Source organism: Gouania willdenowi, chromosome 12, assembly GCF_900634775.1.
Source record: "Gouania willdenowi chromosome 12, fGouWil2.1, whole genome shotgun sequence".
NCBI lineage: Eukaryota > Metazoa > Chordata > Actinopteri > Blenniiformes > Gobiesocidae > Gouania > Gouania willdenowi.
The window spans coordinates 15,224,462-15,251,278 of NC_041055.1; the positions used below are offsets into that span (position 1 = coordinate 15,224,462).

Below are 26,817 nucleotides of genomic sequence, written 5' to 3' on the forward strand. Positions count from 1 at the left end.
TTTATCACAACCATTGAATTGCCTTGCCCTCGGGCTGCATTGTTATAATGCTAATTTACAGTACCTTTGCATTTTTAACATCAGGCTTAACTTGTTTTGTTGCTTTAGGTTAAACGTCCCTCAACAGCTGGTGTAACAATGAATAAGTGATTCAAATGATAAGAATTCTAACCCAGTGGTTCCCAATTTTTTTTGTCTCGTGTACCCCCGTTGTATTTTTGTCAAATCACGTGTAGCCCCTCTTCATATCATAAGTACCCTCTCTATAATTTCATATACTTTTGAGTTCGTGGAACAGCGGGCTCTCTTGAACTAAATGAACATTGATTCCCAAAGGCGAAGCTAAACTACAACTTTTGTTATTATTTCAATAGTAAGTAAATACAGTCTCCTTTTGTCAAATGTAGCTAATTATTGTCTCCTATTGTCAGAAGTGTGATGAAATTGCCTCTACAGCATAAAAGAATCCTGTTTCAATAAATTACAAAGAATATGTAGTATTTTATTGAGCAATCGTACTTAGTTAAAAAAAAAAAATAGCCTAAGAAGGAACTAGAAACATTTCCCAATTATCTTTAAATAAATGGCTAATCTTGTTTGGGAACCACTGTTCTAACCCAAACATTAGCTCACATGTAGACATTTTTATTCCAAGTTGACTTTTTAGTTACATATGAAATAAAGAGCACACTGGTGAGTTATCTGATGTTTCCATGTTTGTTTTGGAGTGTTTGGTTTACTTCCTGACTCCTGTCACAAGGTCAGAAAATGAAGACAATGAGAATGTAAGGCTAGAACAGCACCACCACCCTCTCTGTGCCCATTTCCTTCTTCCTCTTCACTCAGAGGCACAGACTCAAATATTCTGGCATAACGTGTTTTTGCTGTCTGGTCTCTTTTTTTTTTTTTTTTTTTAAAGCAGTGCTTCGGACAGTCATTGCAAATACTCCTGCATATATGAACTGTGTGTAAGAGTATCTCAGTTTAATTTGTTTTCCGATAAAGCCACTGCAGTTGAGCCTGCCGCCTGGCAACAGCAGCAGCAGATGGTTACTGAAGTCATTTTCCAATCGATCCAAGGACTTCTCTCTGAGAGCCTGAGTTACACGATGTTTTTCACACTTTGTCAGCCATCAAAGACTTCAATTGTCCTGATGTACCACTGGAAATCTAACCTTCGGCGCCGTGCCTTCATTTTTTTGTGTCGTTCTGTTTTTATCTTTTCTCCATCTCCTTGATTACACTCACTAATTAATCACAGTGTGGGAGGCAATCTGATGCAACAACCACTCTTATGACAACTTGACATTCACTTCTATGACTCCTTTGTTTTTCTGCTAAACGCACTCACTGGACACTTAATTATACTGGGCACCGTCTTCTTCTCTCTGCTTGTTCTGACCTCACACATTTATAATGAAGTGCATACAGTAGCTTTGTGTCTGGGTGGGCGTGTGATGAGAATAATGATCTGTATTCATGTGGTTGCAAAAGGTTTCACGATGCTCACTTCCCACCTGATGAATAAAGGATGAAGAACGAGGCAGGGGTGTAAATCTGTGCATTGTAATAAATCTGCATGTTCACAAAGAAAACAAATAGGCAAGATAATTCATATATTTATTGGTTTTATAGCAAACACAAAATCCTTCATTGGCCACGTTTACATGGGAGCTTTAATTAATTAATTCAGAGTTGAAGTTAATTTTTCCATGTAAACCTCAATTCTGAATTACTATTTCCATGTAAACACAAAGCAAAACACTTTAATGCCGAGTAACTTAATTCGGAATAACTAATTCTGAATTAAAATGACATCACCTTGATGCAGAGACAAAACAACTGCAAACGACTCGATATAAAGAAAAAAACTCGGAACACATTCTTACAAGAATACGTGATCAACACATCGACGAGATGGAATTTATCAACTGGTCAATGAACACAATTGACTCAATCTTCACGAACAGAAGATCACAACAGCACGAGGAATGCAAACAACGGCTGAGAATGAAATCTGCAGGTAAGAAGGACGACACGAACAAGGATGGAGAGGAGAAAAATTATAATTGTGCTCAGAAGAACCAAAGACTGTTTGACCAGAGAGACAAGCTTTGATGTAAATTTTCTGTGTTTTAAACAGGGGACGGGACCTAGATAAGCAAACTGCTTCTCTCGTCTCCTTTTTAGAAATGTACAAAACAAAAAAAAGAAATAACAAAACTTCTGTGAATGCAACCATGTCGGAAATAAACTGAATAAATAAATAAATAAATCATGTAATCGTGGCCATTCTCTTTTTGCCGTTGACATTAATGAGTCATCAATGTATTATACAGGAAGTCTTTTCTGTATGATGGTGTTTGTAGGTCAGGCCAGACATTACATAATTCAGTAAAAGAAGTCGTTTTCCCTTAAAGTGTAATTTGTATTTTCACAATTGCCTCAGTTATGTCCACAATATCTTGATAATGCAGCTATGGCACAGAGACAAAGTACTTGAAATTCTGAAAGTTAATATAAGTCGTCTCCTCTTGGGAATTATTAGTGCCTATATGGATACTGTTACACAGCGGCAGCATCCTACACAAACTATGAGATATTACCCATGAATATCAGATGATCTGCTCCATGATTTACTAATGGACAGTGGATACAAAAATGGTTCATGATATAAGGAGTAGAGTTTAATTTAAATGGTAAATTATGCATCTTGTTACGTCTTTTAGGCTAATTTACACTGATATTCGTCAACAGCAACGCCTATTCACAAATGTAAAATAATCTACTGCATTTTTCATTTTTGTATGATAATTGAATACTATTATAATATGTTCATGGCCAGAAATCACTGGCGCCCGACAACTAGGGGGGTCGGGGGGCATGCCCCCCTTGGAAAATTTTGCAAAAATTATGCAATATGGTGGCTTTTGGTGTATTATATTAGTGTAATTGTGGCTTTTCTTTTGTCTATTTTGTAGCACTTTTCTGAGCATGTTTTAACAAATACATTTATAACCTATTTAATGTGTTTAGAATAAAATGGCTGAATTTGCTTTACACGGTCTTTAAAAAAAATACATATTCAATTCCATAGAAAAGAATTCAAAACCCCTTCAAAATGAACTGTATTCAGATTTGGTCTGTGAATTATTCTTACCATTAAAAAAAAAAAAAATGAAATAAATAAATTAAATGAAAATTTTTCTTACCTGTGACTTTTTTTCTTTGTTACAAAGACCCGTATTGATGGCTGGCTTGTATTGACATATTCACTGATCATTCATCTTCTCCCTGCCAATACCAGGCCTTGTCCACACGTAGCTGGGTATTTTTATAAACGTATATCCACCATCCTCCGTTTAAAAAATTAAAGTTAATGGCCATCGAAACAGCATTACAAATGTTGCTCAAAGTGTGGAAAACTTCAATCTTTGATGGATTTGAACTATTCTTTCGGTGCTAAAGGGGTACAGAATCATTTATGAACATGTTAAAAGAGTAGAAAGCGGCCAGAAAGAGAGTAGTAGGCGATTCTGCCCGCCGCCTACGCTTCTGGACATCACTGCTCTAAATACAGAAATCTCATAACTGTATTTTTTTATGTTGTTTTTTTTTAATTGATGTTTTATGCGCTCGTGTTTTTTTTACCAAAAAATGTGGAACAACGATTTTGGTTAATATTGATTCCAGTAAATAATTTAAAGACTTAATGCAAATACAAGCAGGATTAATACTGGACAGAATAATTCAGTCACTTTTGTAACAGTTTACTCTGTACATGGTCATGGGTTTGCAAGGGCGGGACGTGATATTTAATGGTCCTTTTGAGATATGGACTTTACATCTAAGAATGTAAAAACATATTACCTCTTTGGCGGAGGGATTTTCACTGATGTTTGTTTATTTACTTGTTTGCCTGTTAGCAGTGTTACATCAAAAGTACTTAATTAAAGATAGACCTTATGCAATGGAAGATTCCATTACATTTTGGAGGGCATCCAAATCAATACACTGATTCTGTATTGATTTCAAAACTAAAAAAATGAAAATCCCCTTGTTTGTAATTGACTGGTTTTCATGAAATGTGACTTGGCTGTGTCAGGTTGGTTCCTCAATTACTCCACCGTGTTCCATCTGGATCAGATCCAGATTGCACATTTCATCACAATGTTTTTTTTTTTTTAAAAAACGCTAGCCCATACATTTGTACCCTCTGTATCGTTATTATTGGGACAGAATTTTTTTCCAAGCCTTTAAAGTGTGAATGATCATAGTATCATTAACAGGATCACTGATCTAGATAACTGCCAATATCTGTCAAAGAGGAGATTTGTTGTTTGGTGGAGGTTTGTGCTCTGTGAATGCTCTTTGTAAACAAGCAAATGTTAAATAAAACCAATAGGATTAAGAATTGAGACGACAAAGTCATCTAGGTAATTTATTTAAAGACAATGTAACAGATGCATGGGTAATAAAGGATGGGAAAAGCCAGGAGAAAAACCTCTGCATGCTCCTAATTCAGTCATAGGGATGAAATGCAGCAAATCAGCGAAAGGGGAAGTTCAACATAAAGGTGATAAGGTTGTTGCTTCTCTTTGGGAACAGAAATTACGAACAAGATGAATAGCTGTGTAGCAAATATTTGCTTTCCTGCTCTTCAAAACAAAGTTCATGAAAGGAGAGAAGATATTGTTGTCATTCTAAGAATGATTAATGGGAGTGGAAGTCTGGGCACAACATTGAGAGTTCTCGCATCACAATTTATGTTTTGAGCAGCCCTTACACTTCATTTTTAGTAGTCACTATTTCATATCTACAGTTAGTTGTTTTAATTAATTGAAATATATGAAACAATTGCATTTGTACTATACACATAGCACGGTTAACCATTGCAATGCCCTATTTGATTTTTGTCTTGCGGTCCAGCTGATGACTTTTTAGAATACTCTGCCATAGCATCTCTATTGTCCAGAAACAGAAGGCAAAACAAAGTGCTCAGATTACACATGCGTCACACTCCTGTTGTTTGGCCAGTTGATGTAGGAACATGCATCAATCCACCAGCTTTGTAGTGTAAAGGTTGTCAGAATATGAATGTTATGGAATAATTGGGGCCCATTAAATCCTTTATTTTTCTGTTTTGATAGTCAACGGTTTTAATTTTTTTTTTTTTATAGATTTTAGTTTTTGTGGTGTTGTTGATTCCATTTTAATTATGTATTGTTATCAGTTACTTATTAAGTTAATTTCACTATAGATATAATTTAGTATACTTTTCAGTTCCTTGACTTGCCTTGCTTTGAGGTGTCCCTACAGGACCAGTATCACTGATATGTACTGCACCTTATCATGGCCACTCATTGACACTAAAATGCATTTTTATAATTTACCGATATTTATATTGAATATTTTATTTTATTTAATTTACAAATTGTGTTTTTTAGAGCTTTTAACTTATGGAACAAATTGCCTAGGGACCTGAAAGACATGTCAACTTAATTTAATTTAAAATCACATTTTCAACGATGTTAATGTATACATCAAGGGTTTTTTTTAATTTATTTGTTGGTGTAATGAAAATGTGTCATGATGTGCCTTTTTAATGTAATGTTTCTGTACATTTTTTAACTGTCTTTAATGTCTTTTAACTGTCTTTTTTCTGTTCTTATATGTACTATTCAATTAAACTTTATTTATATAGTTCTAAACACAACAAAAGTAATCTCAAAGCACTATGTACTAGAATCTTGATTTATTTTTTTATTTTTTCATGCATCCCAGGAAGATTGGCAACCACTACGGTGGAAGCTAATGGGGATCCAATTAACAAATAAACAGTCCAAAAACAAGACGAAGCAAAATATTTGTCAGAAAGCTTGACAAAGCTGTAGAGTTTGGAAAGGTTCACCTTAAAGTTCTGCAGAGACTTACAGTATGCTGCGTGCCACACAAACTAGTGCAAAAAAGTCAATGAGTTGCTACATCTGGCTTGGGAGAACATGCAAATGCCTCCTAAAAACATTTGTTACAACCAGATTGAGATCAAAAAAGGTGAAGTGGAAATTTGGGTTGTTTCCATTTTGCTCCTCGATGGGGGAATAAAAGCAATTTGTCATTTTAAATAGAGATGAATAGTCGACAAATAGTTTTTACATTGATATTTACGTCAAAATATTTTCTTGAATGAACTTAGATTATTAATATCTAAGCAATTGTCTTATTTTTTGGTGTGACTTCTGCATTTACTGTGATCGTCTTACTCTTTATTAGCGGTTACAAGACTCATTGCCGTCTCTTTTCTAAATCAACCCCCAGCGACATCTTCACCTTTTACTGTCTGGCAGATCTGAATCTTAGAGCTCATTAGTCGCTCCAATGACATCCCAGCACCCATCCTGCCCTGTAATAGCACACACACCTGCTGCAGCTCGCTGACCTACCTACAATGTTTATGTCTCAACTAAGCTGCCTGTGGCTGTGCATTATTCTGTTGTTGACTTCACAATAAATTAGGTCATTTAGTGTTAATCATTTTGATTTGTTTCTTATTGTAAAGAGAAACATGAAGGAAAATGTTTCCAAAATGTTGGAATTGACTTCCCCAATATTTTTTTTTTATTAGATACAATCAGTCTATATGGAATCACAGGAGTGCCAAAATTAAAAGGAAATGCATGTGGAAATATAAAGAGAATCAATAATACAAATTTGTAAATAAAAAGAGAATCAATAATAAAAATGTGGTAATATAAAGAGAATCAATAATTAAAAAATATACAAATAAACAACTAAATAAACAAAGTGACACCAGAAACCCACAAAATGATGCAAAAAACACATAATGATAGAAATGATCTTGATTAGAACATGAACTGAAAATACAAAGGTCAGTCTTGGTCCCACATCAGGAAGGAGTGATAGGAAATGATAAAAACTATAGAAATAAATCTATTCAGGAGGCACTAAATAATGTTTCATTGTTCTTATTTACAAAATTAGATTCTTTAAATGTGTGTTATCACTCATTCATTCCATCATTATGATCTATAGATCTATAGCAAAATGTTGTAGTTGGACAAAGGGGGTACTTGGATTCAAAAGTAAGAGAAAGGGGGTACTGAGAACCACTGATCTACCGTAAATGGTCAGTTGTTTGCGCAATGCATTGGGAGATGTGGACCTCCCCGACCGAGGGCTCACCTCCCAGTTTGGGAAACACTGGTTTTAGGCAATAGCATCATTTTTCTCTATAGGCAAAGATAGAAAATCTGCCATTTCCTAAATCTTTGGGTCATTGGATACACCCCCCCTCCTTTATTATTGCTCTGATGAAACCTCTTCACACATTATTCTCTGTCTTGCCCAGCTCACAGTCGATGCCCTCTAAACTGCGGTGAACTGAGACGTCACAACTGCCGACTCGGCTCTCACTCCTGCGGTCCCTGCTACTCCATCTATGAGGAAGTGGATGGAGACTGCGTCCTGACGAGGCGCTATTCACACGGTACGGCACACCACACATAAGCACACGACTGAAGTCTCACACAGTAATCAATGCATATAAAATGAAAATTTCAGTAAGATTTCATTGGACTTTATTTAGTCCAAATTTTTAACCAAAGATTTAAATCAAAGTAATAAATAAAGTTTGAAAGAACACACACGTTTCAGGACTTTCATTTACATCAGGGGTCACCAGGGTGAGGTGCCCCGAGGCCTTTTCTAACAGCAGCATTAGACGCCAATGGGCTCCATCTAACATCTGATTCTCTTAATCAGGCTTTAAACTGACTAAGAGAAATACAGATGACAGATGTGTGAATACTGCTCAACTTAATTACTTTGTTTTTTTGATTTTTTTTTTAATAATAATGAATTATCCATCATTAAATGTTTGATTTCACTGAAACATTGTGACAAATGTGCACAAGTATTGCAAATTGGCAGATGGGTTTTTGTTAAAGATGCAGCAGATTTGGTGTTTAGATTTTAATGTTATAAAAAAAGAAATTGGGGGTTTTATATAATCTTGCATAATTGTTGAATTGTAAAAACATGTTTCGGTTACTTAAAAGTAGTTAGTGGCTTGTAAAATAGGAACATGATGATTTCCTATGCAATGTTTCAGAAGTGGTTATTTAAGAATTAAACCATTTCATTAATTTAAATAAATAAAGTGTTGCTACTTTTTTAAGTTATTGCTCCGTTATCTTTCCCTCTAATTAAAGTAAAATGTTGGTGTTTCAGCGTTAGTTAGTTAGTCAGTAACTTTAAAAGTAGTAATGACCCCTGATTTACATGTTATGTTTTGAGTCTTAAACCATGTTTATTTAAACTAAAAGGATTAAAAACAATCGTGTGTGGGGCAGTTTGTCTTCCTCAAGCTCAGGTCTTTGGGCCTGCGAGTTTGAGGGTTTCTTTTATTTAATTGCACTCATTTTAACGATATTTAAGAACAGTCACTCACATGATTTTGATTCTAATAAAGACACTCGGTTTTTCTACTGCTTATATCTCAACTACAGGATCTTCTTCTCTTCTCCTTTTTGTTGACTTGGTGCTTCTTCTCAGATCTGTGACAATTCTGCTGCATTTTTAATCCTCTTCCACCCCTGCAGTGTCCCCACACACACACACACACACACACACACACACACACACACACACACACACACACACACACACACACACACACACACACACCGCCCCTCCACTGACAACCTTAATCAACCGATGACATGCATCTCTCTCTCTCTGCTGTCCTTCATTCCGTTAGCTGAATGTAATATCACTGGATGATGAGTCACTCACTGCAAGTCAATCTTATTTTTCATATTTGTTTCATACCTCACTGTGCTGATGATGCACACTTTCACACATTTTTAAGAATGCACTACAAAAATCAGAGTAAATGAAGACACTCTTATCAGCAATATTGTGTCCTCTGATGTTGTGGCAATGTGACTTCCTTACCCTGTGGCTTCCCTGCAAGATTAATAATTTAGAATGCTTTACAACAGAGGAGGATCAGTACATACTCACACCTTATATCTTTAGCAGAAGTATCAGAGTAAGAAATGAATCTCGGAGAGCATTTAAAAAAAAGAGCGTTGGGATGCTTTGCAGAGGAAGGTCATTTCTTGCACCAGAGAAGCAGATTTTTTGCATTGGACTCAGGCTAATGAAGGCACATCAACAGTTCATCTGCTCTTTTAAATGTGTACATCTGCTGTGTATGCGTGTGGTTGTGTGTGTGTGCACGTGTATGGAGTGTAGGAGTGCATCATGGGCCTGTAAGCTCCCCGAGTGAGATAATGACAGAATGCAGTAATCCACACTTAGGACTCATCTGTCCTCATTTTCATTTGCTTAGATAAACAGTCATATTTTTAATAAAGGCTAAAAAAATTGACAATTTTTCTCTCTGTACACGATTCAGTTGGTCGAGGGCTTTGTTTAACTGCTTTTGCTTTAGATTCCTTTCTGATGGAAAATTCTGTCCTACTTTAAAGTGAAATGTCATTATTTTGAAAGTTACAAGTTTCTTTTTTTTAGTTCAGTTGCATATGAATGTTTTTCTTTGCTGTGAGAAAACTATAAGCACATTACGTCTGACATCGCTGAATCCTGTACTCTCAAACTAATGGCTTATGTCCATGATTCCGGACTGTGTCGTCATCATTATTCCATGTAGGGCTATAGCTCTTTATTCTCATGCTTTACTCTTTATCAGCAGCAGGTTGCAACAAGCTCTTGCTGTGCTTTTTTATCATAAGAGAAACACATTTTTTTTTTTTTAAATTAATTAGCCAAGTTTAAGATTATTTACAACTTCAATACTTTTCAAGAATATTATTATCCCCTGGGGATATAGGTTTGAGCTCTGCCTGTCTGTGCGTTTGTTCATCTGAGTTAAAGGGGACAGCTTTTCTCAGAAACGATAACCAAATTCGGTGTGTGGCTTCAGTGTATCAATACCTTGATGGAGTTCGAAAATGAGAAGCACACGATTATTTTTTCCGGAGTTATTGCCCTTGTTTCCTTCTTTTTACTTTGTTCAAGGGATCTTCAAAGGGGACAGCTTTTCTTAGAAACCGTTTAAGATAGGATAACCAAATTTGCTGTGTGACTTCAGGGTATCAATACCTTGATGGAGTTCGAAAATGAGAAGTACACAATTATTTTTTCTGGAGTTATTGCCCTTGTTCTGTTTTTCTTAACTCTGTTCGAGGTATCTTCAAAAAGGACAGCTTTTCTTAGAAAACGTTTAAGATAGTTAGCAATTTTATATTCTGATTTCATAATATTTTTCTTAGATTTAAGACATTTATGAAAATGTTGTGAGTTATAATGTCAACCAATCTGGTGAGGGATGTTCTATTATTTTTGTATCATACATTGTGGCCTAATGATGCACATCCTCTGATCAAAGTTCATAATAAGTTAATATTTAAAGATGTATTTTTTGTGTAGTTTACGGTCATTTTGTGTATTTTAGTTTCTACTTTGGGGACCGCCAGTTGCTCGTCTGCACTAGACACTGGAAATTTACCGTAACCCTATGTAATTTTCCTAATTGTGTTTACTGTGAAGTTGGTCTTAAACTTAATTTAAAATAGCAATAAAAAGTCTTAAAGAGTCTTGAATTTAATTTGGCTAAAGCTGTAGGAACTTGCTCGAAAAACAAGTCTAGTTGCAAATCTTTGAAGCCCCGTTGTCTGTTCTAAACATAATCTGAAGCACTGACTTATGTTGTCACAATGAAAATATTAAATAATGTTTCAAGTTTTTCCCTTTGCATAAAAGTTTTATTGTTGGTTGCACTTCTTTGAGTTAGTATATTTATTCACAGTATGAGCTTTCATCCAAAAGAATTAAAGGCATCGTGTGTTATCAGGGTCAAAGATCTGTTCTCTGCCTTCAGAATCAACAGTGCATGCATTTGTGGGATGAAATTATTGGAACACTGCTCCTGTAATCAGATTACCGTTGCCTACTCTGATTAGTGCAGAAAATTGCTGGCAACTGCTGCTGGTTATAATGAAGTTTGATCAAAGCTACATTAGCACAGTGAAGCACCGAAGGAGCTGTGCAGTGCTGTCAGAGCGTCCTGATGGGGGTGGTCAGGGTTGTCAAGCATGGATGATAGTTTATCTAATATCCGCCCGTCCCCCACTCTGTCTATGGAGTCCAGGGAGCAGCTCAGAACAGAGCTAGCCCACCTCACCAGCCTCTTTTTGTCTCTGGCAGAGACTCCTCCCACCCAGCAAACCACTCCATATAAGATAACAGAGGCAACCACAGAGTCTTAAAAGTTCTTCAGGAGTGTCCCTTTTACGCCAAAGGATTTCGGTCTCTGGAGCAGGAAGAGACTGGTCTGACCTTTCTTATAGAGCGTCTGTGTTGACGCTCCAGTCCAGTTTATTTATTTATGTGGACACACAATTATTTGTAAGTTGAAACCCTTTTAACTTCCTTTCCCTGGATGTTCAGCAGGGGAGGTGGAGAGTGACGGTGCTTGCTAAAATCCACCACCAGCTCCTTGGTTTTCCCAATGTTGATCAGGAGGTGGTTTTACTGGCACCAATGATAGATGATGGCGTCCTCCACTCCAATGCCACCAGATAGGTAAACTGGAGTGGGTCCATTGAGGAACTCACTAGGGGGCACAGGTAGACAAGGCTCAACCCTCAAGGGTCTTCATCAGGTGAGAGATCAGCGCCACTGGCCTGTAGCTGTTGAGCTCCTTGGTGGTGGGGGGTCTTTGGCACCAGGACCAGGCGGGATGTTTTCCACAGCTGAGGGACTCTAACCAGCTTCAGGCTCAGGTTGAACACGTGCTGGACGATTCCACACAGCTGGTTCACGCAGGTTTTGAGGAGCCTGGATCCAATACCATCTGGACCTGCTGCCTTTCTCGCCTTTGTCCTCCTCAACGGAGCCCTCACCTGGTTTGTTGTTGGGGACAGAGCTGAGCAGGGGGGTTGTGAGGTAGCTGTTGAGTGCTGAAGATAGTGAGTGGGGGTCGTTCACAGCAGGGGCAGACAGAGAGCTGCAGTGGGGGGAACTGGGCTGGAGGTGAGGCAGCTGTCTGATCAAACCTATTAAAGAAAAGGTTTAGATAATTCGCCCACCTTATGTCGCCCCCATTTTGGGCTTTGAGTTGTCCGAGTCCTGAGATGGTCTTTAGGCCCCTCCAGATTCCACTGACCGTGTTCTGTAGCAGCTGTTCCTTCATTATCTTCCTATAGGACTTTTTCCCACCTCTGATCCTCTCTCTCAGCTAAAATTATCTTTGTGGAAAATAAATTAAATTCCTTGTTTAGTTTATACATGAGATGTTTACTGTATGCAAATATAAACGTCACAAGTAACTATTCAATTAAGCTATTTTGTACTTGTACTTGAGTATTTTATTTATGACTTTCTTGTACTTCATTACAATTTCAATCAAGTAACAGTACTTTTACTTGAGTATAATTTATCAGTACTCTTTACACCTCTGGACCTCACCTAACTCAAGTTGCTTAAAGAGCAGTGTCTAATTCGAGGACAAGGATTGTGGATTCTTAGTTGCTCCATGTAGTCTGACTCAATCTCCAAAGCCCTGGGATTCATGTGAAGTTGGAGTTTCTAAATATGTGCTGCTGAGTGTGTACTGGGAAATGTTCTATCACCTTTCGACCCAAACCACGAATCAGTTTTTAAGCCGAGCTGTTCTAAATAATGTTTTCTTTAGGCTTATGCTATTGTGCTGTTGTGCTCATTGGTCAGTCCCTATGTTCAGCATGTAAATGTTTGCAGTGAAACATATAGTTTGCACAGTGAGTGAACAGGTGAGCCTTACAGCTTTTGTATTTTGAGTATTTGACATGGAGGAGTGTACTGCTATAAGTAAACACACAGTATCCCTGGCAGCTGTATAATTACAAGAAGCACAAACCATTACATACCAAACACGTTTGGTATGTAATTTTTTATATGCAGCAGGTGAAGTATTTGCTAAAGGCACAGCTCTGCTCGCATTTGTACTGCCCTTGTACTGCCTCTGCTGATTACTGTTTGTGTACATGTATGTTCATTACACTGAAAAATTTAAAGGAAATTCCTGCTTTGTCACTTAAGTAACAAGATGCTAAAAAAACAAATCAAAATAAAAATCAAACTACAATTTCAACATTGCCTATCGTCTGACAGGTTTATTGTAATTTATAGAAAGGCACAATGTGTTTAACTGGACATGAATAATAAACATACCTGTCAAGTATCCCGTAGGCCGGGAAACTGGCCCGTATTTTACCCCTCTTTCCCGCCATCCTACTGTATTAGTATTTTCCTGTAAATATCCCGTATTTTAATGTAATAATAATTAAAAGATGCCTCACTAAACTGAACGCTGTCACTAGCCTCGTGAGAACTACCACCTGAAATGGCCTGAGTGACAGTTCTCACAAGATTAGTGCTGACAGTGGCAACAAACCCAGAAACAACTCAGAAGGTAGATGAATAAATGAAGACATTCCAGGGAAAAAACAATGAACTGGTGTAAATATGTTGTAAAATGTGACAGAGTTTACCTTCCTAAAGAGCAGCAGGATGTGACACAGTCACACATTCTGTTACATTAATAACTGAGATTTTATCGTCTACCACAGAGGAAGGAACCACGTAAGTTACCATGAAAAATCAGCCAATCACATGTGCCACAAATATACACTGCTTTAAAAAGCATTAAAGAATGTAAAGTCTGCAACAAATGTGTCTAATAAGTCATTAGTGAATACCAGAGAACCACATGAGTGAGCATGAGAAATTATAAGAAAATATATAATGAAAATAAAATATTAATGTCAAACTTAAAGACATGCAATGTGAAATTAACAGTAAATATACAATGTGTTAACTTGTTTATTAACTGTAAGTATATTAAATAAACACATGTGCTTCGTATACACATTTATGTTTTTATTTAGGCTGTTTTGTAATTTAGGAATTAGGGCTGGGCGATATATCGAGAGTCAAGATGTATCAAGTTTTCTATTTTGACGATATAGAAAACTAGTATTTCATATATATATTATAGCTTATTATGTATCAAAATACTAGTTTTAGGAGTTGCTGCTTTTACTTCTCAGAACAACATGTAAAGCTCAGTTAGATGATTAATGATTGCACATATTGATCACCTGTTGGTTAATAAATGTCCCTGTGTGGCATTTTGCATGAGCAAATTTAACTGTTAATTGTTTTTCTGGTCCGACTTTATTTGTTAAAATTATCTAGATTTATATCATATATCACCATTTTGAGAAAATATATTGAGATATGAGTTTTGGTCCATATCGTCCAGCCCTAGTAGGAATGTTCACAGCATTTCAATGTTAGTAAAGGTCGACCTACCAGATTCTAATCACATAATTGTATTTAGTAAGTGGTTGACAAGTGGGTATTTTAGATTTATTGTACAACTATGTACAAAATTTCCCTTATTTTCAAATCCAAAACTTGACAGGTATGATAATAAAACCATGATGCATGAGCTCTTTGTGCTTATCTGTTGAATGCCTTTTGCCTAAGAAAATAGTACTGTTTTAATGTTATATTCATGTTATTTGAATATAGCAGGAGAAAAGCTGCTCATCATAAATTACCTTAGTATTAGAGCTACTCTTATATTAATTCCAGGAACATTATTTTTGTTTTCTTTTTGAATACTATGTTAAATTCTGATTATAGTAGAAATACATTTGTGTTATGAGTTTCTCACACCACAGAAACATGTGTCATTGACCACTGAGCCAAATTTGAAAGATGAAAAAAAAATCACTATGTAAAATTAGGTCTCAAAATCATAGAAAAACAAGTACTTCTCTCTGCTTTGAGACGTTGGGGGGCGTGTCAGAGGCACTGGAACCGCTAGAGGTGAAACACACAATCGCTGTGCAAAAAAATTGCTCATTTCACGGAAAATGTGGCACCAGTGGACGCATTTTATTCCCCCCAAGTCCGAATAAGTTTGGTGTGCTTCAGCAGCAGGCTCACATTTATGCTAATGATGGTTCCGATACTTGGAGTTTCTAAATATGTGCTGCTGAGTGTGTACTGGGAAATGTTCTATCACCTTTCGACCCAAACCACGAATCAGTTTTTAAGCCGAGCTGTTCTAAATAATGTTTTCTTTAGGCTTATGCTATTGTGCTGTTGTGCTCATTGGTCAGTCGCTATGTTCAGCATGTAAATGTTTGCAGTGAAACATATAGTTTGCACAGTGAGTGAACAGGTGAGCCGTTCACTCACTTTGATGATAAAGTCATTATCATCGAAGGACTTTCCTTAAAAGTCCTTCAATGTTTTCCTTTGAAGTTGTCTGAATAAATTAAACCTTAACATATTATTAAAAAAGATGACAAATGAATCTTGCTGGAATTATCAGGCAATAGTCTAGGAAACATCAAAGCGATCAGCAGACGCCTATGGTGAAGACTGGCAGTTGTCAGTCAAAACATGTCAGGAGATCAAAGGAGATTTCCTGAGGAACAGTTTTCTGAATACATAAAACCTTAACATATTAATTACCCTTGTATTACTTTCTTAGTGGCACAGATGTTTCAATGAAATTGAGTTTATGTAGTGATGAATGAAACAAAAGGATCCTGACCAGATAAAAAGTTACACTCATCAATTGTGCATGAGCCATTCTGAGTTTTACAATTTGTAGGAGCATCCCAGTAAAAGCCAGCAGCCTGAGTGTTCTGTTTAAAAAAAAAATAAAGAAAAACTAAAATGTCCTTAAGATGTACTGGATTTGGATCATCACAGGCTTTCTGTGTCAAAAGGGACAAATGAAAATCTATTTTTCGGTTTAATGTGAGCCTAACGCTGAGATGTTTTATATTTTACTTAATATTCTTCATTAAGGATCACTCTATATAAAATAGATGAGGATGAAAAACCAAGCCAAGATGCTAATTGCAGGCTTTTCATGACTTAATTATCTTTTTGTTCCCATGGGAATTAAGCTATAGATATGACGGGTAAGAGGAGGGAATATTTGCTCAGATTTAGTGTACCAAGCTTTCAGCTGTGATTGTGGTTTATTTTATGGCTCTACAGATTATTACACACAATTCTAAAGTAATTTAGTTCCGTACTGTGGGAAAGCTGTCATTTTTAACTGTGCACTCCTCCCTCGACGCTCACTCAAACAAAACCTACGTCATAAACAGATAGATTCCCAGAAGACATTTTTTTCTTCTGGCAATAGAAAGAGCTGTGGCTTCTCAGTCCTCAGACTCTCCACTAGGTGGCAGCACAATGCCTTTGTTATCTGTCATCAACTATGTTCATCTCCATCCATCAATCAATCCATTTTCTTTACCCGCTTCTTCTTATATTCAGGGTTACAGGGAGCCTGAAATAGAAAGGTAAGAATGCTGAGTACTTCATTATCCAATAATAGTCTTTACATATGTGAGCGACATGAGAATTGTTACTAAACACATCCACTGTCATGGAAACTGGTTCCTGCCAATCGCAATAAGTGGAATAAAGCATGAATTTGTAAATCAAGATGGTTTCATTACATCATAAATATGCATGCACCAACAGCAAAAATGATATACATGCATAGACGGTCTTAATTATTCCCAAATTTCAATTTATCTTTGGCAAATGTTGCTGTTTTGTTTACTTGCCTGAAAGGTTGTTCTACCAGAATGTCACGATACTGTGTGAGAAGACATTAAAGATCCTGGTAATTTCCCCGTGTACAGTGTCTTTAATGAGACATGCATAATGTTAAAAATATTTAAAAAATATCAATGCCATTTTTAGTTTAGTTTTTTTCTATTAAATATAATGTAGTAAATTGAAAAACTGATTAAAAAGCTTTATGCACTAATTTGCACATTTATTCCACACTTTAAGGGTGCGATTCTACAGTGATGGTTTCAACCAGGAGTTTTTTTTGTCTTTAGAGATACGTGAGCACTCTCTAATAAAATGGAATGTCCTCATATAATTTTACTTCAAAGTCATAAATGCACCAACAATCAGTTTGAACTGACAACAAATTCAAACAGGACGATTGTAAGACACAGTAAAAGGAATAAATGGCTTAAAAGTTGATTTTATTTGAATGGTATAACAAATGAGCACAGTCTTTTTGCTAATCCTGTATTGTTTGTTCTTTGTTTATTGCCAAATATCCACAGTTGGCAATGAGGGTTGGAATTCTTTAGTTATCTTGTGATTAGGCCTGAGCAATATATAGAGAGCCAAGATATATCGATATTTCTGTTTTGGCGATACAGAAATTTAGATTATCGCCTATCACAATATATTTTTATTATATAGCTTATTTTGTATAAGAAATACTGCATGAAAAGCACAGTTAGATGGATTTCTGAGTGCGTCTTAACCCAGACCTACCCCTAAACAAGCCACACTACAGAACTCACTCACATATGCTGTGGCTCATATTGTGAAACTGTTTATTAATAAATGTGATATGTAGCATTTTGCATCAGCAAAGTTAACCCAGAATTGTCTTTCTGTTAAGACTTTATTGAGTTAAAATATCAAGATATATGATGTATATCGCCATTTTGAGACAAAATTAAATGAAATTTGGTCCATCTTGCTCAGCCGTGCTTATGATACGATTATGAATTGATTAGTGATGCGTCTAAATGCAAATTTTCACAGCATTTCTCATGTTGACCATGGATGAATTGCTTTTTTGTTTTGAAAAACAGCATTTAGATTTAGACACATCAGTTCACCTCTTTTACCTTTATTTTTATCTGTTCAGTTGGAACTGTAAGGCAAAGTGCCAGCAGTATTCTTGCTGGATATATATAGTTTACAATATATAATAATGTTTTTTTTTTTTTGTTTTTTTTTTAAAAAGCAAAAAAACCATTGTCCTTTTTTAAAAATATCTTATAGATTACTATGTCAGAATGACGATGCATGGTTTATTTCTCCCACTCCTATTAACGTCCTAATTGGAAACTGATGACACGTTGGATGTTTTTTAAAGAAGTGTGTACGGTGTCAACTTTGAGTTAAGTCAACATAATTTGTTTACTGCTGTTTTATTGCTTTTGTCTACTCACTGTGGTCTCCTGTTGTAACCCTTTATTGCTTCAGTAAGCTTTGTTCTTTCTTTTGAAAGATTTTGCCAATAGTTGTACAGACATAAATCCTCTCACTATTTTTTGTTGAAAGTTGCTCTTTTTTTCCTGCAGGTGTTCATGTGTTAAATATTGGTTGACATGTTGGTATGTAAAAAGACTTTATATGCAAAACTCTTATGTAGGCTTAGGCAATGGGAGGGAAGGAAGTGTGTGTTGTGTGTGTGTGTGTACACGTGTACTTTGGGGGGAAGGAAGGACATGTGAATGGTTTTTAAGTGGGAAAAGAAAACAGCACAGATGTGTGTGAGCTCTAATCTCTGTTGAGATGCTTAGTGTTTACTTGTTTGTTTGTGCCCCAGCTGCCCCCATGTGCTCCCGACTGGTTAGGGGTCATTATCAAACTGGTGACACAACTCTTACACCAGGAGAGACGAGTGAGTGTAATGCTGAAGAATGATGAGGAGACTTGAGTCTTGAATTCAAACCAAGTATGGAAGCATTTCCAAACTTTATAGGTGACGTGCCGCTGGTCACTGTAAGCACACAGGCACAGTGGGCTCTCCCAACCACCTGCAAAGTACAGATGGTGCTTCCCACATCCACAGACACCTGCTATGGAGCGCAGCACTAAATGGTCATTAGTGGTGGAGGGGGGCAGCCAAAGAGACAAAGCAGACAGTGAAAGTGCTGGCATGTCAGTTCCTACACATTAGCCAGGGCAGATGGGCAACCTTCTGGAGTGAAAGGAACACTGGAGGACAGGCATGTGCTGTTATTATGTCACCATTACACCATTCCTGTTTAGCTCACGTCTTCTAAAAAAAATTTTTTTTCTAAGTTACAGTTTTTTTAATAAGTCTTTTAATAGATTTTTGACACATGTAGCGCTCTTTGATTTACAGCATCACCCATATAATTTAATATTTGATATATTGCAGGAAATGATTACAGTGGGAAATAGCACTTTTGATGACCTCCATTAGCAGCGAGCTATTCAAAGAAGTTACTGTGGCCGGGCAGAGCGGAGGATTGGCTGATTGCTCTGACCCCCTGCTGAGTAACCCCCTCTTCTCTGGCCACACACACACACACACACACACACACACGGCCACAGTCGCCATGGAAACCATGGCCTCCTGCAGCAACGTGCTTCCCTGTCTGGCCTAAAGTGTTGTTAACAACAGTTTAGTATTGTCTCCTTTCTTTATCAGTCCTCCAAACAACATCTAGGAGCACGCTTCCTGAAGCCAGGTCCTAGCAGAGCATGTTCATTCATGATGTATGCCTGACTAAACCATATGTGCTCATTCACTCTCTCCTTACTCGCACAATCACCTTTCAACGCTATTTATACACTATGTCCTATTCCATTATAACCAATGCATTTGTTTACATTTTGCTCTCAGAAATGTTAGAATAATTAGAAAAAAATTCAGTTCTTCACTTGATTACAAAACAAAGTTCATATTTGTATGTTCATTTTAAGACCTGAACACAACAAGTCAAGTCTGTTGGAAACCATGCATGCCTGTCAGACTGGAACAGTTTTTGTTCAAGTGATGTAACTTTGATTCTTGTCTGTTTCTGTAGGGAAAGGAACATCCTACAACGACTTTGATGCAGAAATCGATTTGCTTCACTCCTACATCGAAAAGCAGGTGTCGCATGTGAAAGCCCCCAGGAAACAATCCCAACACCCCGGTACAAAAACTGTTTCTCATTAACGCACATGTCCATTAATGCTAATACTGTTGATTTTAGGTTCTTTGTGGGTTTTTTGTTGTTTTTTTACATGACACCATTATTATGTTCACTGTGATTCAGTCTGCACAGCATTCAGAAGATATTTGGAAGTGCATCAGCAATCGTTTTTTCTTAGTCAACTTTAACATCTTTCAAGGTCATCAGTTGTAGAAGCTGAGTGAAGAGGTGGATTTATTAGCGTGTTCCTGGTGAAGGCAGACAGTGGCTGCCCTCAGTCGGGTTTTGCTCCAGTCATGGTCCCCACGGTCATGAAATTCCTGGAAAAGTTATGGAATTTGAAAAACTGATTTCTTAGTCTTGAAAAGTCATGGAATAATTCAAAGGTTTTGGAAATATTTCCTATTTTATTTTAATGTTTAAAAAAAAAAAAAAAAAAAAAAAAAAAAATAAAATAAAATCCAACCTTCACCATAACAATGGGACGTTAAGTAAGTCCCTTAACCCTAACGCCTTGTGTAGTACATCGCTTTTAATAAATCTCTGCAAATTGAAATTGTAATCTTATAATTAAGCATGATAGATGTTGTTTAATGTTACATTCAATAGCTGATACTTTGTTATTTAAGAAATATTGCAGAATGGGTGTCAACAGCAATTGCACCATTGTACGATGCTGCATGATTGATCAGTGGTGGACACAACTTGCATTCCCTGTGCCACATTTTTGCCACTAACCGTGGTTACTGTTAGATCAGTTCACTGGAAAAGCGCGCTACTTTTTTGCGCACCAATCGTCTTGAATAGATCTTAGCGGTTCAAAACTAAGTGATGAAAATTTGGTAAAATCTTTTTGGAAAAGTTTTGAAAATCATTGTGAAAAAAGTGTGGGAACCCTGTTCAGTGTTTTTCCTATAATGATGATTATTGTTTTTTTTCTTCTAATCATGTATCAATCACTTTTTACTCTGTGGTACTAGGTTTTCTACAGCTCGTGTCTTTAGTATTAGACTGTTTCAGATTATCCTCCCCTAAGACAGTGTTTCTCAACCAGGAGTACGGGGTACGTGAACACATTGCAGGGGATACGTGGAAAAATTATGAATTAAATTCCAAGATAATAAAAAATATTTACAAGTCCGTCAATAAAATGCTACATGTGCGCAATGACTTGTTTTTAAAGTTTAAATGCCTGTTTAAAGGGGACATATTCAAAGAAGCTCCTTTTGTGGTAAATGTCATAAAAGTTATATATAACACAGACAGGTTAATTATTTGTTTTGTATTTATTTATTTTTATTACATTTTTTTTTTTTTATAATTTCAACTTTATTATTTGTCTTTAACAACAATATAATCATAATTACTATAATATTATTTCTTATATTTATCATTTCTCACATAATTTTATGTTTGAGTTAAATAAGAAGATAATGCCTGAATATAAATTGTTCAGTTTAACAAGATGAAATAAAATGACTTACGTTGAATATTTAGTTGTGTTATGTTCTACTTTTGGAGAATCATGAACATGTATGAGTGAGGGGGTTCTCATGGTATGACAAAAAGACTCAAGGGGTACACAAGATAAGAAAGGTTGGGAACCACTGGTCTAGGGGATAGTAGTTCTATGATGTCAGCCCGACCTATAAATAACATTTCAACAAAGCAAACACTGATATGTTTGTACTAGATTTGATCATTTGCAGTGACTTGCTTCTTTGGATGAACATTGAACTGTTTGCGTAGTTTTGCATTCACATTGCATGTTTACATTATGTATGCATTGATTACATAATGACTCAGTGGTATTTCTGATGACCAATCAGTGGGCTACGGTGTCTTTACGCCGCATTTTAGTGCCTGCCATTACCTGGTCAACCTTTTGTTGGAACCCCAGGACGGCATTCCTTAGGAGAGACAAAAAGGCTGGTTCGTGTTAGGTTGGAAAAGGTACTGTAGTTCGTTTGATTATGACCACTGATGAATTTAGTTAATATTACTGTATGTATACTCAGTCGAAAAAAAAAAAAATTGACATTATTGCCTTTGTCTGTATGTTCTGCTCCAGATTCCTCCATAAATGTACAGAGGGATCAGGGCAAACTATCCAATGAAGCTCGGCGTACAACCACCACCGAGGCTCCTCGACATCACAGCACTGCCCTGCCAAGCACACCCACACCTCAGCCTAAAGTCACTGGTGTTGATGGGAGGGCTGGTCCCATTTCAGTGCCTGCCTTCAAAAAAGACAAGCTCCTCATCAGTAAGTATTGCTGGATGTGCTCATTATTCATTCTAACACAAGTAACTCAACCTAATTTGATTTGACATCTTTTTTGTTTTTACTGAACTGCCCTTTTTGTTTGTCTTTGCATCAATGTGCAGTTTTGATCTCCATGTGTGTGGCAGTGGGCTGCGTGGCTGTCATTTTAGCAACGGTCTGTTACGTAAAGTAAGTAGAAGGAAAGCAATGGAAAGTATGAACTGTGTGTGAAAGTCTGGTAAAAATTTACCCTAACCCTATGTAATTCTCCCAATTGTGTTTACTGTGAAGTTAGTCTTAAATTTAATTTCAAATAGCAATAAAAAGTCTTAAAGAGTCTTGAATTTAATTTGGCTAAAGTTGTAGGAACTTGCTCAAAAAAGTTGCAAATTTTGAAGCCCTGTTGTCTGTTCTAAACATAATCTGAAGTACTGACTTATGTCCTGTCTAATGAAGATTTTTCTTAATGGTTTTTATTTTTTGTATTTTTGTTGTTGTTTTTGAGTGATTTTGATTTTTTTACTGTAATTTTTTTGTGTATTTTACTGTCATTTTGTATTTTTGTGTGTTTACTTTGGGTTGCAGTTGCACGTCTGCACTAGTCACTGGAAATAGTGTACCCTAACCCTATGTAGTTGAATTTAATTTGACGGAAGCTGTAGGAAGCCTGCTCTTGAACAACTATCCAAACACCAGTCTGAAGTGTCGTCTGTGAACAAATAAAGAAGCTGAAGAATAGTTTTTAACTTCTTTAAAAAGATACTAGTATTTGAAGAAAATAGTGAAACTTCCATAGTTTAATATCCACCTTATTCCTGAGCCTGCTACTTCCTAAATCGGGTTGCAACCTTGTGTATTGAATAGAAATTGGGGATTCTACTTGTTATTGGTGTAGACTCAAGAGTCTGCAGAAATTATTTAGTTTTTGTAATAGTGCTGGGCAATATATAGTGATTCAAGATATATCAAGTTTTTATTTTTATTTTGGTGATATAGAAAATGACAATATTGCCCATATATCGAGATATAGCTATATATGCATATATATTTGTATTTGTTTTTATTTATACAATCATACAGTACAAATCACATCATACAAGTATTTAATATTATTCATAGAGTACAATACAATTGAATTTTCCCATTGATTTTTATAGCTTATTTTGTATTAAAATACTCATTTTAGGAGTCGCTGCTTTTGTTACACAGTTAGATGATCACTGAGTGCGTCCTCACCCAGACCTTCCCCTAAACAAGCCACACTACAGAATTTACTCACACGTGCTGTCCTTTATAGTAGAAAAAGCCAAACGCGACACATATTGTGCAGCTGTTTGTTAATAAATGGGTCTGTGTGGCATTTTCATCAGCAAATTTAGCCCAGAATTGTCTTTGAGTTAAAAATATCGAGATTAATATTGTATATCACCATTTTGAGAAAAATTATTGAGATATGAGTTTTGGTCCATATCGCCCAGCCCTATTTTGTAACACATTTAGACCAAAACAATATTTAGTTCTTCTAAATGGACTAAAATTAACACCGTTTTTTAATTTATATGATGAGCAAATAATAAGTAAGAGTACTTTATTGTACTGCAGTAGGTAATTGCATCCAATGTCCTCCTCAGGTTACAGAAAGAGTCCCGTCTGGCTGAGAAGGTGGATTACCCTGCCTTTAAAGAGACGCCCATACCTTCTGTCACATCTAATGGTTCCTCAGTAAGTGCTTATTTCTTTTTAATCCATCTGGTTCATCTGCTTTAACTGTTGGTTTTCTGTTGCACTATTTAATCAGATAAATCACATTGAGTTGCATTGTGTATGAAATGTGCTATACAAATACATTTGCCTTCTATGTATCATCCTCTCATCTGTGTTGTTTTTCTGTTAGAATGGAGATAAGAATCTGGCCCAGAGTGCTCAAATGTACCACTATCAGCATCAGAAGCAGCAGATGCTCTCAATGGGAAAGTAAGTCCTCCGTCGATCCTCACATGTGATCTGTTCACCTCTCAGCGTTAACGTGGCCGTGCTCTCCTCTGCAGTCCCAAGGCTGAGCAGAAAGTCAGCGACACAGACGTTACGTCAGACGAAGAAGAAGTGGGAGGAGACTTCACTGTCTATGAGTGCCCTGGACTTGCACCGGTTTGTTAGACACACACACACACACACACACACACACACACACACACAATGGCCACGGTTACATGATGTTTTTTAATTTGGAATTAGTTATTCAAAATTAAAAAAATCAGAATTAAAGTGTTCTGTTTACATGGCAATAGTAATTCCGAATTGAGGTTTACATGGAAAACCGGTTTATTTGGCTTTATTCAATTTGGCTTTGGGTCTGGGGGTTGGGAAGGCTCTGATTGGACAACGGGGAGAACTTGACGTATTCATGTCTTTTGGGAAAAACACACAACAAACCTTTTATTGTCGGCTACAACATAGAAGACCACATATTAAGGACTGTTTTCACCTTTTTGATTGTAGTTTTGAAGCAGCAGCTCAACAATAACACACGGTTTTACTTTGCTTAGCTGAGCAGAAGAGAGATAGGAACTAATCACCAGCAAATAAAGCCCAGTAAAACTCCAGAAAACAATAACCAGGTATGAATATTTACTCACTGATGAAGATAGTAACTCTAAACAACAGGTACAATGACAAACTTGGTGATATTTACATTTACTTTAGTGTCACCCTTCCGTTGAAGCCTATTTCTTTTGCCGATGTCCGTGTGTGTGATAAAGTCTGCATGTTTATACTCTTTTCATTATATCCTTGTCTTTTAAGGCTGTTATTAAATAAATATCCTCGGGCGGCCAACCTGGACTGTCGTCACCAGCGCATCATCGCGGCAATTGGCACATGCGCAGAACGACTGGAATTAACTTAAAGCGGAATTAAGTGTCTATAAGATAATAATAATAATAATAATAATAATAATAATAATAATAATTTGATTCAGAATTAAAATCGGAATAAACCAGCCACCTAATTCTGATTTAAATTTAATTCTGAATTAAATTAGCATTAGGAATGAAGTGTTTACAAGGTTAGTTTAAAGAGGATTTAACTTTTATTCTGCTCTAAAGAGAAATTAAAGCTCCCATGTAAACGTGGCCATTTAGTGTGAATCCTATCTGTCATCACACTCGTGACTGATGGTTTGTTGTGGATCCTGCTTCTCTACAGACTGGAGAGATGGAGGTGAAGAACCCTTTGTTTGATGACTCGGCTATACCATATCAGGGGAATCACAAGTGAATGCTCAACACTGCACACACACACACACACACACACACACACACAAAGACATAACTCATTTCTCTTGAAGTGATCTGACTGCATGCTTAATATGAAGGATCCTTTGAGGACCAGGAGAGAAACGTGAATGTTCTCATTTCTGCCCATTCCTGACTCTATGTGTGTGTGTGAGTTTCTTATTAATTTATTTCCTGCTGTTTTGGAGCAGCTCTATTACTCTAAAGTGACGTTTTTTGTTGTGTGGAAGCCCTCGTGTGTCTTTCTGTGTAAGAAATCAAACTCTGTTTTATTACTCCTCCCCCTCTGTTTCTTTGTGTCTTTGTAGCTATTTCCAAAGAAACTGACACAATAGATTTATTAGCATAAGGTGAGAAAAGGGTGTGCTCACTTGTTTTTTTGTTACGGAAAACTCCCGGTTACAACAGATTTTTCACACTTACTAACTCAACATTAGTTCTCTGCGATACCTCTGTAAGAGCTCCCCAAAGCAAGCTTTCACATGTTTCTGCCAACGCCGCCTGTTCTTTCCTCAACATATAAGCTGAAGATTTTAGGATTATGGAATGTTGATGTTTTAACTATATCTCGAGCGCTCGATGATGTCTGTTGCATGGTTTGACTGTACTGTATGTAAATTATGACAATGCTTTAATGGAATCTTCTGCCTCCTACATGTGTGCGTGTACTGTACACCCATAACATCCTCTGAGCACTTTGGAAGACGTTTGTTTTGGACACAGCTTCAAGTGATGGATGTAGTGAAGGATCATTTTCAAATTTTTCTCTCTGAACTCCGAGTTATTCTCCTGCTGCATACAAAGAGTGACTGTGTTCACTTTTTTATAGATGTTTGTACATTCAAGCTGAGGATTGGAATTAAAACTTTTTATCACAAAAACACTTTGTAAAGCCTTTTCATGCTTTGCGGTACAAAGGAGTTTTTTTAAAACATTTTAAACAATTGTGCTAGAACTGTTCTCTGGTAAACAACAATTTGGAACAATTTTTCAATTTTAATGAAAAAGTTGTCTTTATGTCCTTTTCCCTTCGTATTAATGTCTCCTTCACCTGGGATTGAATCATTACTCAAGTAAAGTTAATTTAGAGTATTTTCTCTCTTATCATTAAACTTAACAATGTCGAGGAACTTGAAGCACAGTTTTGGAGTACCCAGACAAAAGGCATTGCACCATATATACTGTATGTGTATATATATGTATACTTGTGCATATACTGTATATATGTTTGTGTGAGCTGGGAGGGAGTGCTATTTCAAATCACTTCATTAATTAAACTAATGAAAACACTCCTAACAATTGGTCTATTTTTAAAGGATCATATTTGTGCCGTTTTGAAACCAGATATTGATCACTTTTACAGTGCACGTCTTCTTGGTGATGCGCATGATTGCAGGATTTAGATAGAATTATA

General features: G+C 36.5%; 1 protein-coding gene across 1 annotated transcript in view; it reads left to right on the top strand.

The window, feature by feature from the left end:
- The window catches only part of LOC114473316 (neural proliferation differentiation and control protein 1-like), a 35,355-nt gene extending 9,071 nt beyond the window's left edge, over positions 1 to 26,284 (top strand). The window contains exons 2-9 of the mRNA XM_028462866.1: positions 7,370 to 7,507; positions 19,734 to 19,844; positions 21,916 to 22,110; positions 22,233 to 22,299; positions 23,742 to 23,832; positions 24,005 to 24,084; positions 24,159 to 24,258; positions 25,315 to 26,284. Of these exons, the coding sequence (XP_028318667.1) occupies positions 7,370 to 7,507; positions 19,734 to 19,844; positions 21,916 to 22,110; positions 22,233 to 22,299; positions 23,742 to 23,832; positions 24,005 to 24,084; positions 24,159 to 24,258; positions 25,315 to 25,386 (854 nt within the window). The 3' untranslated portion in view covers positions 25,387 to 26,284. The remainder of the gene's footprint in view (positions 1 to 7,369; positions 7,508 to 19,733; positions 19,845 to 21,915; positions 22,111 to 22,232; positions 22,300 to 23,741; positions 23,833 to 24,004; positions 24,085 to 24,158; positions 24,259 to 25,314) is intronic.
- The last annotated feature ends 533 nt before the right edge of the window (positions 26,285 to 26,817 follow it).